Source organism: Clinocottus analis, unplaced genomic scaffold (genome assembly GCF_023055335.1).
Source record: "Clinocottus analis isolate CAN_PGR_092001 unplaced genomic scaffold, fCliAna1.0.p SCAF_65, whole genome shotgun sequence".
In the NCBI taxonomy this organism is placed as follows: domain Eukaryota; kingdom Metazoa; phylum Chordata; class Actinopteri; order Perciformes; family Cottidae; genus Clinocottus; species Clinocottus analis.
Genome location: NW_027176224.1, coordinates 180,001 through 196,243, shown reverse-complemented (window position 1 = coordinate 196,243; position 16,243 = coordinate 180,001). Strand labels below are relative to the sequence as shown.

General features: G+C 49.0%; 1 protein-coding gene across 3 annotated transcripts in view; it reads left to right on the top strand.

The window, feature by feature from the left end:
* The window catches only part of abca1b (ATP-binding cassette, sub-family A (ABC1), member 1B), a 28,053-nt gene that overhangs the window by 7,434 nt on the left and 4,376 nt on the right, over positions 1-16,243 (top strand). For 2 of the 3 annotated variants that reach the window (XM_068604197.1, XM_068604196.1), the window contains 36 exons: positions 286-407; positions 500-703; positions 1,387-1,476; positions 3,494-3,734; positions 3,818-3,957; positions 4,746-4,862; positions 4,986-5,171; positions 5,785-5,990; positions 6,184-6,360; positions 6,467-6,689; positions 7,176-7,397; positions 7,479-7,683; positions 7,921-8,034; positions 8,147-8,321; positions 8,622-8,753; positions 8,857-9,134; positions 9,223-9,437; positions 9,985-10,060; positions 10,178-10,428; positions 10,702-10,753; positions 10,838-10,963; positions 11,170-11,318; positions 11,428-11,552; positions 11,794-11,892; positions 12,134-12,323; positions 12,493-12,587; positions 12,695-12,727; positions 12,848-12,953; positions 13,453-13,527; positions 13,658-13,827; positions 14,090-14,267; positions 14,385-14,500; positions 14,853-14,997; positions 15,133-15,256; positions 15,827-15,956; positions 16,056-16,182. In XM_068604197.1, the coding sequence (XP_068460298.1) occupies positions 286-407; positions 500-703; positions 1,387-1,476; positions 3,494-3,734; positions 3,818-3,957; positions 4,746-4,862; positions 4,986-5,171; positions 5,785-5,990; positions 6,184-6,360; positions 6,467-6,689; positions 7,176-7,397; positions 7,479-7,683; positions 7,921-8,034; positions 8,147-8,321; positions 8,622-8,753; positions 8,857-9,134; positions 9,223-9,437; positions 9,985-10,060; positions 10,178-10,428; positions 10,702-10,753; positions 10,838-10,963; positions 11,170-11,318; positions 11,428-11,552; positions 11,794-11,892; positions 12,134-12,323; positions 12,493-12,587; positions 12,695-12,727; positions 12,848-12,953; positions 13,453-13,527; positions 13,658-13,827; positions 14,090-14,267; positions 14,385-14,500; positions 14,853-14,997; positions 15,133-15,256; positions 15,827-15,956; positions 16,056-16,182 (5,414 nt within the window). Of the gene's footprint in view, positions 1-285; positions 408-499; positions 704-1,386; positions 1,477-3,493; positions 3,735-3,817; positions 3,958-4,745; positions 4,863-4,985; positions 5,172-5,784; positions 5,991-6,183; positions 6,361-6,466; positions 6,690-7,175; positions 7,398-7,478; positions 7,684-7,920; positions 8,035-8,146; positions 8,322-8,621; positions 8,754-8,856; positions 9,135-9,222; positions 9,438-9,984; positions 10,061-10,141; positions 10,429-10,701; positions 10,754-10,837; positions 10,964-11,169; positions 11,319-11,427; positions 11,553-11,793; positions 11,893-12,133; positions 12,324-12,492; positions 12,588-12,694; positions 12,728-12,847; positions 12,954-13,452; positions 13,528-13,657; positions 13,828-14,089; positions 14,268-14,384; positions 14,501-14,852; positions 14,998-15,132; positions 15,257-15,826; positions 15,957-16,055; positions 16,183-16,243 lie in introns of all 3 variants that reach the window. The other variant, XM_068604195.1, reaches the window with a different exon arrangement.

Genomic DNA, 16,243 nt, shown 5'->3' with positions numbered 1-16,243 from the left:
CCTGTAGCCTCAAACGTCGGTCTCACCTGTAGCCTCAGGCGTCGGTCTCACCTGTAGCCTCAGGCGTCGGTCTCACCTGTAGCTTTATGTCTCACCTGTAGCCTCAGGCGTCGGTCTCACCTGTAGCCTCAGACATCTGTCTCACCTGTAGCTTTATGTCTCACCTGTAGCCTCGTAGTCTGTCTCACCTGTAGCCTCAAGCGTCTGTTTTACCTGTAGCCTCAGGTGTCTGTCTCACCTGTGTCCAGAGAACGGAACCACTGATCCTCTTTCTGTGGTTTCCAGGGTTCAAGCTGCATCACTTCCTGCGGGACCAGGAGAGTCTGTCTGACTTCCTGCTGACGAACGCCTCGCTGTCTCAACACGACGTCCAGCAGATCCGAGACGCCGACGTGGACCTGGAGCAGGTGAGGACGCCAGATATGAGTCATATGGGTTAGGGTCAGGAGCACCTGGGACCATCGAGGACATCCCTCCTCTCTCCTGCTGTCCGTCGCAGGTCGTCCTGCGAGGCTTCGGTGTCCACCTGAGGGACTTGTGTCCCAGGAAGGGGGGCAAGCGGAGCGCGAAGGACTTTGTGACGATCGCGGACCAGCGGGTGTCGATGCTGGTCCAGGAAGTCCTCTGCCAGGCGCTGCCCACCTGGCTGGACCGCGCCGAGGAGCACTTCCTAAACAACCTGGACTTCCTGAAACCCATCCAGGTGAGAACACACCTGCTGACGGCCTCAGGTCACATGGCAGAGCTCTGATTGGTGGAGACGTAAAAACAGCTTTAGTCATTACAAACTAGTCTTTTCATGAATCGGCCGCAGAGGTCACGTGATCATTTCATGTCGGCCAATCAGTGACCCGTCTGAGCTCAAGCTCCGCCTACTGGCTTCCTCCTGAGCTCTCTCTCTGGGTGTGTGTTCAGTTTGTGGGAGGAGGCGTGTCCCGGCCAGGACTCAGGTGTGTGTTCAGTGTGTGGGAGGAGGCGTGTCCCGGCCTGTTTTCGTAGCCTGGAGGACGCTTTGTCTCCCGTCAGAGACGTCGTGTCTTTTGTCTGCAGAGATCTACGAGTGTGTGAAAGCAAACGTGTCCCCGGCAACGGGGACTGAAACCCAGAAACCTGCAGTCAGAGACTCCAAGAGACAAAGTTCACAGTTTAGTTAAAGGAAAGAGTGATATACAATTATACAAGATATTATATGACACAAAGATTAAACAAATAGTGAAAGTAACAGTGTGTATTAGTACTTTTACTGCAGTTCAAGATCTGGATACTGATAGTTACTGTGTATATTACATATATATATATATATATATATATATATATATATATATATATATATATATATATATATATATATATATATATACCTTCTTGTTTCTTTGTGTCTCTCAGAGGGACATGAGGTCCGACCCCGAGGCCATTAAACTGGTGGCCAGAGCGACCAACAACCTCCTGGACAGTCTGGGTTCACTGGCGGTCGAGGTAAGACACACTGCTGGTCCTCTCACAGGAGACCTGTCTGTCCTCTCACAGGAGACCTGTCTGTCTGTCCTCTCACAGGAGACCTGTCTGTCCTCTCACAGGAGACCTGTCTGTCTGTCCTCTCACAGGAGACCTGTCTGTCCTCTCACAGGAGACCTGTCTGTCTGTCCTCTCACAGGAGACAGACCTGTCTGTCCCCTCACAGGAGACCTGTCTGTCCTCTCACAGGAGACCGGTCTGTCTGTCCTCTCACAGGAGACCGGTCTGTCTGTCCTCTCACAGGAGACAGACCTGTCTGTCCTCTCACAGGAGACCTGTCTGTCTGTCCTCTCACAGGAGACCTGTCTGTCTGTCCTCTCACAGGAGACCTGTCTGTCCTCTCACAGGAGACCTGTCTGTCCTCTCACAGGAGACATGTCTGTCCTCTCACAGGAGACCTGTCTGTCCTCTCACAGGAGACCTGTCTGTCCTCTCACAGGAGACATGTCTGTCCTCTCACAGGAGACAGACCTGTCTGTCCTCTCACAGGAGACCTGTCTGTCCTCTCACAGGAGACAGACCTGTCTGTCCTCTCACAGGAGACAGACAGGTCTCCTGTCGAGTCTTCGGCCAGCTGGGTTCACTCGGTTTCTTTGGCAGCGTCTCGGTTCAGCGTCCAGATAAAAGAGACAGATGAGATCCAGCTGAACAAAGACTCTCAGCAGGTTCTCACAGTCTGAACCAACAACAAACACTCAGTTCCCCCAGTGTCCCTGTTAGTGTGGACTGGGGACAGACTGGGGACAGACTGGGAGTAGACCGGGGACAGACTGGGAGTAGACTGGGGACAGACTGGGAGTAGACTGGGGACAGACTGTATAATGTTACATGTTAAATATTTGTTGGAGTTTCAGTCTGATAATCAGAGTAAAGTTCAGTCAGAATAAACCAGTTCCTCTCTGCAATAGTACTATATGTACTACCTTTAATAGAGTATTCTGTGATAGTACTATATGTACTACCTTTAATAGAGTATTCTGTGATAGTACTATATGTACTACCTTTAATAGAGTATTCTGTGATAGTACTATATGTACTACCTTTAATAGAGTATTCTGTGATAGTACTATATGTACTACCTTTAATAGAGTATTCTGTGATAGTACTATATGTACTACCTTTAATAGAGTATTCTGCATAGTACTTTAGTAATACTATGTTTGTTCAGTGGTGTTGTGCTCGGCAGAAGCTCGTACTTCCCAGAATCCTTTTCTTTTGAAACAAAGTACGATGTTGAAACAGACGATGATGTCATGAACTCTGAAATGTGACTTCAGCAGATTCAACAAACAGGAAGTCACGACGCCTTCAAACAGGAAGTCACAATGTTTTCACTGTCAGAGGTTATTTAGGTTTGTTCTGGAGAATGACTCACGTGGAGGACAGACGTCTGTATTAAGGACAGACATCTTTGTTGAGGACAGACGTCTGTATTAAGGACAGACATCTTTGTTGAGGACAGACGTCTGTATTAAGGACAGACATCTTTGTGGAGGACAGACGTCTTTATTGAGGACAGACGTCTTAGTGGAGGACAGACATCTTTGTTGAGGACAGACGTCTGTATTAAGGACAGACATCTTTATTGAGGACAGACGTCTTAGTGGAGGACAGACGTCTTTATTGAGGACAGACGTCTTAGTGGAGGACAGACGTCTTTATTGAGGACAGACGTCTTTGTGGAGGACAGACGTCTTTATTGAGGACAGACGTCTTTGTGGAGGACAGACGTCTTTATTGAGGACAGACGTCTTTGTGGAGGACAGACGTCTTTATTGAGGACAGACGTCTTTGTGGAGGACAGACATCTCAATGGAGGACAGACGTCTTCGTTGAGCATTGAAAGCAGAAGAATTAGCAGAAGAATTATTGTCATAATAATTATTGTCATAATTATAATTATTGTCATCAAGTCAGAATTAACTCCTCATTTTGTCTCTTTTCTCTGAACGTCTCTGTGGTTCTGGTTCTGGTCCAGCTGGCCGGGATGAAGAGCTGGATCAACTTGAGGACGGAGCTCGTGTTCCTGACCCAGAACGCCACGTCGTCCCCCAGCACCATGTACCAGGCCGTGTCCCGCATCGTGTGCGGTCACCCCGAAGGCGGCGGCCTGCAGATCAAGTCCCTCAACTGGTACGAGGACAGCAACTACAAGGCCCTGTTCGGCAACCAGAACAGCAGCGAGGACGAGTCCACGTCGCTGTACGACAATTCGTCCAGTGAGTCCTCGCGGGTCGTGTGTGTGTGTGTGTACTATGTGTTTGATGTATTTATACACATATGTATGCGTTGTGTGCTCCAGCCCCGTACTGCAACAGTCTGGTGAAGAACATGGACTCCAACCCCATGTCCCGCATGATCTGGACGGCCCTGAAGCCGCTGCTGATGGGCAAGATCCTGTACACCCCCCACACCCCCGCCACCCAGAGGGTCATCCACGAGGTATGACATCACTTCCTGTCCTTAACTCAGGGGGTCCTACGGTCATGGAAAACCTGAAAAAGTCAAGTTTAAATGGTTATTTCAAGGCCTGAAAGTCATTGAAAAAAATAAAATCCCCAAAGTTGTGTAAAAGTCCTGTAATTGTGTTATATTCATGTGTTCATGACGTTCATTTAGTTATAAATAATAAATCTGCTTTTAAAAGAAAGAGGCTCAAAATATCAGCAGCATACATACAGGCATCTATATAAATGTTTATTCTTTTAATCAAACTATTGTCTCTCATTCATTTGAGTCATTTAAGGTTTACTGTATGCTTTGAATCCTCATTGTTAGTTTAAATACTACATTTTATCACTTTTTACTGTTTACACACACATTTCACACAATGTTTGCTCATGAACATTTGGTGTAAAGTCATGGAAAAGCCCTGAAAATGTGGTTAAGAGTGCTGGAAAAAAGTCATCATTATTTGGTTGTAAGTCCTTGAAAGTCCTGGAAATTCGTGGACATGTCATTGAAATTCCTGGAAAGTCATAGAAAGTCCTGGAAATGTCATGGACCTTTCTAGAAAATGTCCTGGAAAGTTATGGAAAAGTCATGGAAATTTGGTTAAAAGTCATGGCAAAGTCAGAAAAAAACCTGGAAACGTCATGGAAATTCCTGGAAAAGTCATTGAAATTCCTGGAAAGGTCATGGAAAGTAATGGACATTTGGTTTAAAGTCATGGAAATCCATTGGTCATAATGGACCGTTCTATTTCTATTAACTGTCTGTGGTGCGTTCAGGTAAACCGGACCTTCCAGGAGCTTGGTGTGTTCAGGGACCTGGGCGGGATGTGGGAGGAGATGAGACCCAAAGTCTGGAACTTCATGGAGAACAGCGAGCAGATGGACGTGATCCGGGTAAACCTGTTCTTCTTGATCTATTATTATTGCTGTCATGAGACGTCTTTCTTCACGTTCTTGGTAATAAATACTCGATCATGTTGATCGGGGATTGATTGGTCGTCCTGGTCTGTCCTTCAGACTCTGCTGAAGAACAACGCCACCGCCAGATTCTTCCACGGCCAGCTGACCGAGACCGACTGGACCGTAGACGACGTCTCCAACTTCCTGTCCAAGCAGGAGACCCCGTACCCCGGCAGCCTCACCTGGAGGCAGGTGTTCAATGAGACTGACCAGGCCGTCATGAGCATCTCCCGCTTCATGGAGGTCAGTAACCTCTCAAACTGTGAGGACCAAGTATCCTTCACTACATTGTGGGGACCGACGACCTTTCACTACATTGTGGGGACCGATGACCTTTCACTACATTGTGGGGACCGACGACCTTTCACTACATTGTGGGGACCGACGACCTTTCACTACATTGTGGGGACCGACGACCTTTCACTACATTGTGGGGACCGATGACCTTTCACTACATTGTGGGGACCGATGACCTTTCACTACATTGTGGGGACCGACGACCCTTCACTACATTGTGGGGACCGATGACCTTTCACTACATTGTGGGGACCGACGACCTTTCACTACATTGTGGGGACCGACGACCTTTCACTACGTTATGGGGGCCAACTGTACTTCCCTACATTGTGGTGATTGACTGTATTGCACTACATTGTGGGGGCCGACTGTATTGCACTATATTGTGGGGATCGTATATTAACTGCTGCACACATGCAGGTTTTTCGGTGCTGCTGATTTTTGTCATTTTGATATCAGTGTAGGACGCCTCATCACAGCCTTGGTCTGACCGCTTTTGCACAACATGCTGTGATTGGTGGATAAAGATCACATGCCCTGACCTGTGTGTTTGTGTTAGTGTGTGAACCTGGACAAACTGGAGCCAGTCTCGACCGAGGAGGCACTGGTCAACCAGTCCATGGTGCTGCTGGAGGACAGGAAGTTCTGGGCGGGGATCGTGTTCCCGGATATCGACCCAAACACCACCGAGCTGCCGGCCAAACTCAACTACAAGATCCGCATGGACATCGACAACGTGGAGAGGACCAACAAGATCAAAGACGCGTACGACAAACGCATACACACACACTCACTTATACACATACATATACATAAACATACACACACACTCCCACTCTTCTCTGAATGGGTTAGCTTAGCATAATCAATGCAAACAGGGGGAAACAGCTAGCCTGCCTCTGTCCCTTTTTAAGGTGAACAGTTCATCTGAAATGTTGTCTGTCCTTCTCTTCTTCAGGTACTGGGACCCGGGTCCCCGTGCTGACCCGTTTGAGGACATGCGGTACATCTGGGGCGGGTTCTCATACCTGCAGGATGTTATTGAGCAAGGCATCATCCGAGCAGTGACGGGTACCAAGGAGAAGACGGGCGTCTACATCCAGCAGATGCCTTACCCCTGCTACGTGGACGACATGTAAGACCCGTCCTCCTCTCCTGATCTGTCCTACTATCTTAACCTGTCCTGACCCGTCCTCCATGGCCTGATATGTCCTCCTGTCAACCTCGTCCCCCTGTCCCAGCTTCCTGCGGGTGATGAGCCGCTCCATGCCTCTCTTCATGACTCTGGCATGGATGTTCTCGGTGGCGATCATCCTGAAGAGTGTGGTGTACGAGAAGGAGGCTCGGTTGAAGGAGACCATGAGGATCATGGGCCTGAACAACGGCATCTTGTGGTTCAGCTGGTTCATCAGCTGCCTGATTCCTCTGCTGGTCAGCGCCGGCCTGCTGGTGCTGTTGCTGAAGGTGAGCTGGAGGCTGAGTGGGACTTTTGTGCTGCGTCTCGGTCAAGAAACCCAAAGAAGTCGATGTATTGGTTTACGTACAAACATGTGGTCCTTGTTGTCCCTGATCTGTCCTGTTTCTCTGTACTCTTTTACTTTTATGGCCTTTTATGTATTTGCTATATTTGATTTCACATAACTTTTTAAATGGGCATTTAGTCGAGTAGCCATCTACAAAAATGATAATTAACGTAATGTCAAATCATCAACAGGTTCAATCAATAGATATAATTGAGTATCATCTGCATAACAGTGAACTTCTATATATTGTAGCCTGAAGGAAGCATATAGAAAGGTAATGGAAGGGGTCCCAGCACAGAATCTTGTGGGACTCTGCTCTTGTTTTAATCCGACTTGATCATAAATTCTCCTCTTCGTCTTCTTCACATTGCTGTCTGGTTTCCGGCTCAATGACCTCATTGACCTGATGTGTCTTCCCTCTGAGCAGAAGGGGGACCTGCTGCCGTACAGCGACCCTGGTGTGGTCTTCCTGTTCCTGGGCTCCTTTGCCGTGGTGACCATCATGCAGTGCTTCCTGCTCAGCACGGCGTTCGCCCGCGCTAACCTGGCCGCCGCGTGCGGAGGCATCATCTACTTCACGCTCTACCTGCCCTACGTGCTCTGCGTGGCCTGGCAGGACTACATCGGCTTCACGGGCAAAGTCTTTGCTGTAAGAATTTGCCGTGCTGTTTGCTGTCACAACGCTGTGTTGTCATTGGACCAGAGAGTCACATGTCTTTCTCCCCCCCAGAGCATCCTGTCCCCCGTGGCGTTCGGGTTCGGCTGCGAGTACTTCGCCCTGTTTGAGGAGCAGGGAGTCGGCATCCAGTGGAAGAACCTGGTGTCCAGTCCACTGGAGGAGGACGACTTTAGCCTGCGCACCGCCATCGTCATGATGTACTTCGACTCCTTCCTGTACGGAGTGCTCACCTGGTACATCGAGGCCGTGTTCCCAGGTGAGAGGACACATATAGTACGAGGTGGAACAGAGAGTTCAAGACAGACTTAAAAACTTAAGAGATGTAGAACTACGAAGATGAGGACAAACATCCAGTTTTATTCCTTCCAGTTTTATTCTTGTCCTCATCGGTTCTGTCAGTCGGAGGCCATGAAGAACAATGAGTCTCACCTCCTTTTCTTATTGGAAGTCATGAAATGAATGTTATGTATTATGATCTTCACCGTCTGCTCAGGTCAGTACGGGATCCCTCGACTGTGGTATTTCCCCTTCACCAAGGCCTACTGGTTCGGAGAGAAAGAAGGGAAGTCCAACAAAGTCCCCATGAGCCGGAAGGAGAACCCAGAGGGTGAGTGCTGTAGCGCCGAGTCACCACAGGGGGGCGATAGGCTGCTTACGGAAACCACAAAGAACACTTCTGATCTAGAGACATCCGGGACTCATGTGGTCTTTCCTTCCAGCGGTGTGCATCGAGGAGGAGCCGGCTCACCTGGAGCCCGGAGTCTACATCGAGAACCTGGTGAAGGTCTATCGGCACGGGAAGAAGCTGGCGGTGGACGGGCTGACGCTCGGCTTCTATGAGGGACAAATCACCTCCTTCCTGGGACACAACGGAGCCGGGAAAACCACCACCATGTGAGTACAGGTCGACGTCAACCAGGACAGGGGCAGGTACATGGACCAGGACAGGTACTGGTAAAGGACAGGGACAGGATAGGTACTTGTAAAGGACAGGGACAGGATAGGTACTTGTAAAGGACAGGGAATCGTAAAGGACATGGACAAGACAGGTACCGGTAAAGGACAGAAACAGGTACTTGGAAATGGACGTCAGGGACAGGGACATTTACTTCTCCATGTTAAGATACAGGCAGAAGGACAAGTAAAGGAACAGATCTCGTCTGTCTCTCAATCACCTGGTCCCGGTCCCTGCAGGTCCATCCTGACCGGCCTGTTCCCCCCCACATCCGGCACCGCCTACATCCTCGGCAGAGACATCCGGAATGAGCTGAGTGCCATCAGACAGAGTCTGGGAGTCTGTCCTCAACACAACGTCCTCTTCAGCATGTGAGTCCTCAGACACGATGCAAGACTGTCCCCCCCTCCGGGTTTAGGGTCGGAGTGACCCCGTCGCTTACTGACTTACCGGTTGTTGTGGCGCCCCCCGCAGGCTGACGGTGGAGGAGCACATCTGGTTCTACGGCCGGCTCAAAGGCCTGTCGGAGCAGCGGGTGAAAGCTGAGATCGAGCAGATCCTGCAGGACACGGGCCTGCCGCACAAGCGCAGCTGCAGGTCCAGCGCGCTGTCCGGCGGCATGCAGAGGAAGCTGTCCGTGGCGCTGGCCTTCGTGGGGGGGTCGAAGGTCGTGATCCTGGACGAACCCACGGCCGGCGTGGACCCCTTCGCCCGCCGAGGGATCTGGGACCTGCTGCTGAAGTACCGCCAGGGTGAGTCGTCCTCGCGGGCCGCCGCCGCCGCCAGTGCTTGTTTTAACAGCCGGACGGCATCTGAACCTTTTCTTCCGACTCCCCGCAGGCCGGACCATCATCCTGTCCACGCACCACATGGACGAGGCCGACATCCTGGGAGACCGCATCGCCATCATCTCCCACGGGAAGCTGTGCTGCGTGGGCTCGTCCCTGTACCTGAAGAACCAGCTGGGCACCGGCTACTACCTGACGCTGGTGAAGAGGGAGCCAGACCTCAGCTCCTGCAGGACCTCGTCCAGCACCGGGTCCTTAACCAAGAAGGTGTGTCTGTGTGTGTGTGTGTGTGTGTGTGTACGCTCGAAGTGGAGAGTTATGCGACAGGAAATGAAGTACATTGGGAGTGGAGTTCATTTCCGCGTTTCCTGTTTTCTGTTTTGTCTCAGCAAGTTGGACTTCTTACATCACCACAGTGTGTGTGTGTGTGTGTGTGTCTTTGTGTGTCTGTGTCTTTTTGTTTCTGTATGTCTCAGTGGAATAGTGGAGCAGTACTTCATGGTACTTCACTCATGTACTTTGGTACTTCACTCATGTACTTTGTTTTTCACTCATGTACTTTGTTTTTCAGGAGGAGAGTACTAGTATCTCATGACGTACTGTGTTTCAGGACAAGAGTACTAGTACATCATTATGTACTGTGTTTCAGGAGTAGGAGGGTACTAGTACCTGATGACTTACTGTGTTTCAGGAGGAGGAGGGTACTAGTACCTGATGACTTACTGTGTTTCAGGAGGAGGAGGGTACTAGTATCTCATGACATACTGCGTTTCAGGAGGACAGTACTAGTATTTCATGACGTACTGTGTTTCAGGAGGAGGAGAGTACTTCGGTGAGCAGCAGTGACGCCGGCCTCGGCAGCGATCCTGAGAGTGAGGCAGCGACCATCGGTGAGCTCTCTGTTCCTGCGGATCGTTCGATCGGCCCGGAGCGTTCGATCGGCTCTGAGCGTTTGATTGGCTCTCCTCCAGGCGGTCTGATCCCTGCCTCTCGTCCCCCGTCCTCAGAACCCGGCCCGGCGGCGTCGGTCTGCGGCGCCCCCTTCGTGCCCCCCGACGTGTCCCTGGTCTCGGGTCTGATCGTGGGCCACGTGCCCGCCGCCCGCCTGGTGGAGGACCTGGGCCACGAGCTCACCTACGTGCTGCCCTACAGCGCCGCCAAGGACGGGGCCTTCGTGGAGCTCTTCAGGGACCTGGACCTCAAGCTGCCCGAGCTCGGCATCTCCAGCTACGGCGTGTCGGACACCACGCTGGAGGAGGTGAGTGTGTGTGTGTGTGTGTGTCTGTCTGTGTGTGTGTGTCCACGCTCGAGGAGATGACGGCTCGGACCGTAGCTATTCATTATGTGTGTCTATACATATATATGTACATACAGTATATATTTGTTATTTTTATATATATATATATATATATATATATATATATATATATATATATATATATATATATATATATATATATATATATATATCTGGAGAGAAGGGGAAATAAATAATATTAATTCAAAAATAAATGTTTTTTTCGTTTTGTAGATTTTCCTGAAAGTGGCTGAAGACAACGGAGTCGACACTGAAGTGCCTTCAGGTGAGGATTGACCCCTGACCCTGATGTCATCATGAGAGTTTGAAATCCAGTCAACACAGTGTGTGTGTGTGTGTGTGTGTGTAGATGGTACACTTCCTGTCCGGAGGCGGAGGAGGACTCACGCCTTCGGTGGAGGAGACCATCAGAGTTGTCTGAGACCTTTAACAGAGGACGACAACAACGACTGCAACGAGTCTGATGGAGATCCTGGTACACAACGTGTTTTATAAATGTTTTATTTATGTTTTATAATCGTAAGGCCTCCTGCCGCTCTGCTTCCATGGAGACATAGAGGTGAAATCTGATTGGATAAGAGCTCTCCTTAACAAAAGCTGCACTAGCAGGAGAAAATAAGCTAATCTTCATGTGACCTCATGTGACCTGTGTGACCTCATGTGACCTGTGTGACCTCTCAGAGTGCCGGGATACGGACTGGTTGAACTGTACGGAGGGTAAAGGCTCGTACCAGGTGAAAGGTTGGAGTCTGAAGAGGCAGCAGTTTGTAGCTCTGATGTGGAAACGGTTTCTGCACGCTCGACGCTCCAGGAAGGGCTTCTTCGCTCAGGTGCGCTGGCCGTTAATATACATGTGTGTATACTGTGTGTGTATATTTACATATGTGTATATATATGGATATGTTTCCTGTAATTGTACCGGTCGTGTTGACTCCACAGATCGTCCTCCCGGCGGTGTTCGTGTGCATCGCTCTGGTCTTCAGTCTCATCGTCCCCCCTTTCGGAAAATATCCCAGTCTGGAGCTGCAGCCCTGGATGTACGAGGACCAGGTCACCTTCATCAGGTACATTACGGTACACACACGGTACACACACCTCCTACACTCTACGACACTGCACCCGAATGCCTGCACTAAATATTTCAGTATTGTTCTGAACAAAGATGTTCATATAAATATATAAAAATTCAATACTTTAATATAATAGATTAAATGTAACTGTACATAAAGTAAAGACAGTAGAACCACGCCTGACGTGTGTGTGTGTGTGTGTGTGTGTGTGTGTGTGTGTGTGTGTGTGTGTCAGTGATGACGCTCCTGGAGATGGCAACATGCAGAAGTTGTTGAGCGCTCTGCTGGACGCTCCGGGCCTCGGGACTCGCTGCATGGACGGACATCCCATCCCGTAAGAAATCTATCTATCGATCTATCGATCGATTTATAGCGATAGGCTGGTCATTGGTGGTCTTGTAGTCTAGTCATTGGTGGTCTTGTAGGCTGGTCATTGGTGGTCTTGTAGGCTGGTCATTGTGGTCTTGTAGGCTGGTCATTGGTGGTCTTGTAGGCTGGTCATTGGTGGTCTTGTAGGCTGGTCATTGTGGTCTTGTAGTCTGGTCATTGGTGGTCTTGTGTGTCCCCGTCCTCAGAGAGGCTCCCTGTACGATGGGGGACGAGGACTGGATGACTCCTGATGTCCCTGAAAGCCTCCAGCAGCTCTTCAGTTCCACCAACTGGACCATGGAGGATCCGTCTCCGGCCTGCTTCTGCAGCTGCGACAGCAAGAAGAAGATGCTGCCCGAGTGCCCGGCCGGAGCCGGCGGACTGCCGCCCCCTGAGGTCAGACCGCCTGCCGAGCCCTGAACGCACCACGGGGCCTCAAAGATTATCAAATGGAAATAAACAAGAGGGAGGAAGAGGAGTAGTAGTAGTAGTCGTAGTAGTAGTAGTAGTAGTAGTAGTAGTACAATAGAGGTTGTAAAGTTAACAGAATGTTTTTACTGTTCAGATGAAGCTGAGCGTCAACGACACGCTGCAGAACCTGACGGGAAGGAACATCTCAGACTACCTGGTGAAGACGTACGCTCAGATCATCGGCAAGAGGTGAGAGGGAGTACTGCAGCACATTACACAGAAATACACTGAAATACACATTAAATACACAGAGTACACAGTATTACCTGGTGACTAAAGCTGATGTCTGTTTACAGTCTGAAGAACAAGGTTTGGGTGAACGAGTTCAGGTCAGTGCTTTTATTTTGTAAATCTTAAACTATTGTTGTTTCCTGTTCGTCCCACTTGATCTGCTTTTATTTTGTAAACCTTAAACGTTGTTTTGTGTTCATCACACATACTTCCTGCAGGTATGGAGGCTTCTCATTGGGCGCCAGGAGCACTCAGGTCCTCCCACCGGCCAATGAGATCGATGACGCCATCGAACGAGTCAGAAAGATCTTTGAGCTCCAGAAGGTCGGTTCAATTAAGAGATAACCTGAGAAGTAAACTCAATTAAGGAGATAAAATAATTCAATGAACTCAATTAAGTAGATAAACTAAGATTAATTGACAACATTAAGGAGATGAACTACATAGAGTAAATAATTCTAAATGGATCTAAAATGATCTTAATAAACTGAATGATCTTGATTTTGATGATTTTGATCTTGATAATCTTGATCTTCAAGATGTTGTTGTTTTTGAAGATCTTGATATTAATGATCATGAAGATCTTGATTTTGTTGATCTTGTTGATCTTCAAGATCTTGATTATCTTGAAGGTCTTGAAGATCTTGATGGTCTTGAAGATCTTAATCTTGATGATCTTGAAGGTCTTGAAGATCTTGAAGATCTTGATCTTGAAGGTCTTGAAGATCTTGAAGGTCTTGATCTTGAGGATCTTGAAGGTCTTGATGGTCTACTCATTGCTCTTTGATTCAAGTGCTGGATGTTACAACAACTCTTGTTTCAGGGAGCGGCAGCAGATCGATTCCTCGACAGTCTGTCGAGCTTCATCAACGGTTTGGACACAAAGAACAACGTGAAGGTGAGACACGGCTGAAGAAGACCCTGAGGCGTTGTCAAAAGCTCCAGGATGAGCTGCTGATATTACTATTAGTGTGGCTGGTAACTAATAAACACTTTGACTGGAATAAAGAGATGTGAACCCTCCTCAGATCTGGTTCAACAACAAAGGCTGGCACAGCATCGGAGCCTTCATCAACGTGATGAACAACGGCATCCTGAGGGCCAACCTGCCGGAGGGCAGCGACCCCAACCGGTACGGCATCAGAGCCTTCAACCACCCGCTGAACCTCACCAAGGAGCAGCTGTCTCAGGTGGCTCTGTGAGTACGCACCTGACAGGAAGTACAGCTCGGACTACTCACCTCACAGGAAGTACACCTGAGAGTATTAACCTCACAGGAAGTACACCTGAGACTACTCACCTCACAGGAAGTACAATTAAGACTATTAAGCTAAAATGAAGTACACCTGAGACGACTGACCTGACAGAAAGTACACCTGAGACTACTAACCTCACAGGAAGTACACTTGACACTATGCACCTGACAGGAAGTACACCTGACTCCTCCCGTCTGTCTCCAGGGTCACGACCTCCGTGGACGTCCTGGTGTCCATCTGCGTGATCTTCGCCATGTCCTTCGTCCCGGCCAGCTTCGTGGTCTTCCTCATCCAGGAGCGCGTCAGTAAAGCCAAACACATGCAGTTCATCAGCGGCGTGCAGCCGCTGCTCTACTGGGTGGCCAACTTCATCTGGGACATGGTGAGGACAGGAAGTCCACTGAGAAGAACACGAGGAGACGGGGAGGAGGATGAGGACGGTGGTGACGTAGTAGTAGTAGTTGTTGTTGTTGTTGTTGATGTTTGTGTCTCTCCACAGTGCAACTACGTCGTCCCGGCTACGCTGGTCATCATCATCTTCATCTGTTTCCAACAACAAGCCTACGTGTCGTCCACCAACCTGCCGGTGCTCGCTCTGCTGCTGCTGCTCTACGGGTCAGTACAGAGTACTGCGACAGAGTACTGCGACAGTGTACTGCGACAGTGTACTGCGACAGTGTACTGCGACAGAGTACTGCGACAGAGTACTGCGACATGGAAAGACATTGTCCCATGAAGTAAACCCATAAAGTAAACTGTCCTACACAGAACTTTCAACAGCGACTGTGGTTCAGTGCTGAGCATCTGTCAATCAGAGGGTCGGTGGTTCGAGCCCCGGCTCTGCTAGTCCACGTCAATGCGCCCTTGAGCAAAACACTTCACCCCGACATGTGTGTATATGTGTGTATGGATAGGTCTTCAACGTGGTCTCTGGTGTTCTGACAGAAGCTTGTTGTTTGTCTTCCAGCTGGTCCATCACCCCCCTCATGTACCCGGCCTCCTTCTTCTTCCAGATCCCCAGCACGGCCTACGTGGTGCTCACCAGCGTCAACATCCTCATCGGCATCAACGGCAGCATCTCCACCTTCGTCATGGAGCTGTTCGGCAACAACGTGAGACACTGCAGCTTAAAACTGAACTACAGATTTAATCCAAACTACAGATTTAATCCAAACTTCAGATTTAATCCAAACTACTGTTTTATTCTCAACCTCATAATCAGACGTGGATTAATTTCTTGTTCTCAGGAGATCGGGGGAATCAACGACATCCTGAAGAACGTCCTGCTCATCTTCCCTCACTTCTGTCTCGGTCGAGGACTCATCGACATGGTGAAGAACCAGGCGATGGCCGACGCCCTCGAGAGATTTGGTAACACTCAGTTTACTTTACAGTTTACTTCACAGTAAACTTTACCAGTTTACTTTACACGGTTGCCTCACAGTTTACCTAACAGTTTACTTTACAATGTTACTTAACAGTTTACTTTACAATGTTACTTAACAGTTTACTTTACAGTTTACGTTACCATCTTAGTTTACAGTTTACTTTACAGTTTACTTTACAGTTTACTTGACAAGGTTACTTTACAGTTTACTTTACCACTTCACATTACCGGTTTACTTTACAGTTTACTTTACATGTAACAGTTTACGTCACAAATTGCTTTACAGTTTACAGTTTGATTTACAGTTTATTTTACCAGTTTGCAGTTTATTATCAGTTTACTTTACAGTTTACTTTACATTTTACTTTACCACACTTGTGATTGTGGAGGTCTGGTTCTCACTGGATCCTCCCATAGTGGAGGTCTGGTTCTCACTGGATCCTCCCATAGTGGAGGTCTGGTTCTCACTGGATCCTCTCATAGTGGAGGTCTGGTTCTGTCTGTCCTCCCGTAGTCTGGTTCTGTCTCTTCTGATGGTGCTGTGGTTGTTTCAGGTGAGAACCGGCTGCGCTCCCCTCTGGAGTGGGACATGGTGGGAAAGAACCTGTTCGCCATGGCCGTGGAGGGAGTGGTGTTCTTCATCATCACCGTCCTCATCCAGTACAGGTTCTTCATCAAACCCAGGTACGCAGTCCGACACAGTACTTCATGTACACAGCAGATTTACATGTACACATTACACAGTACGACATGTACCCAGCAGTACTGCGTGTCCATCTTCAGGTCGGTCAGTAAACTCACCAAACTGGGACCACTGGGAGAGGAAGACGAGGACGTGGCCCGAGAGAGACAGAGGATCGTCCACGGCCTGGGACACGGAGACATCCTGGAGCTGAGACAGCTCACCAAGGTCTCACTCGCTCACTCGCTCACTCACTGACTCACTCACTCACTCACTCACTCACTCGCTC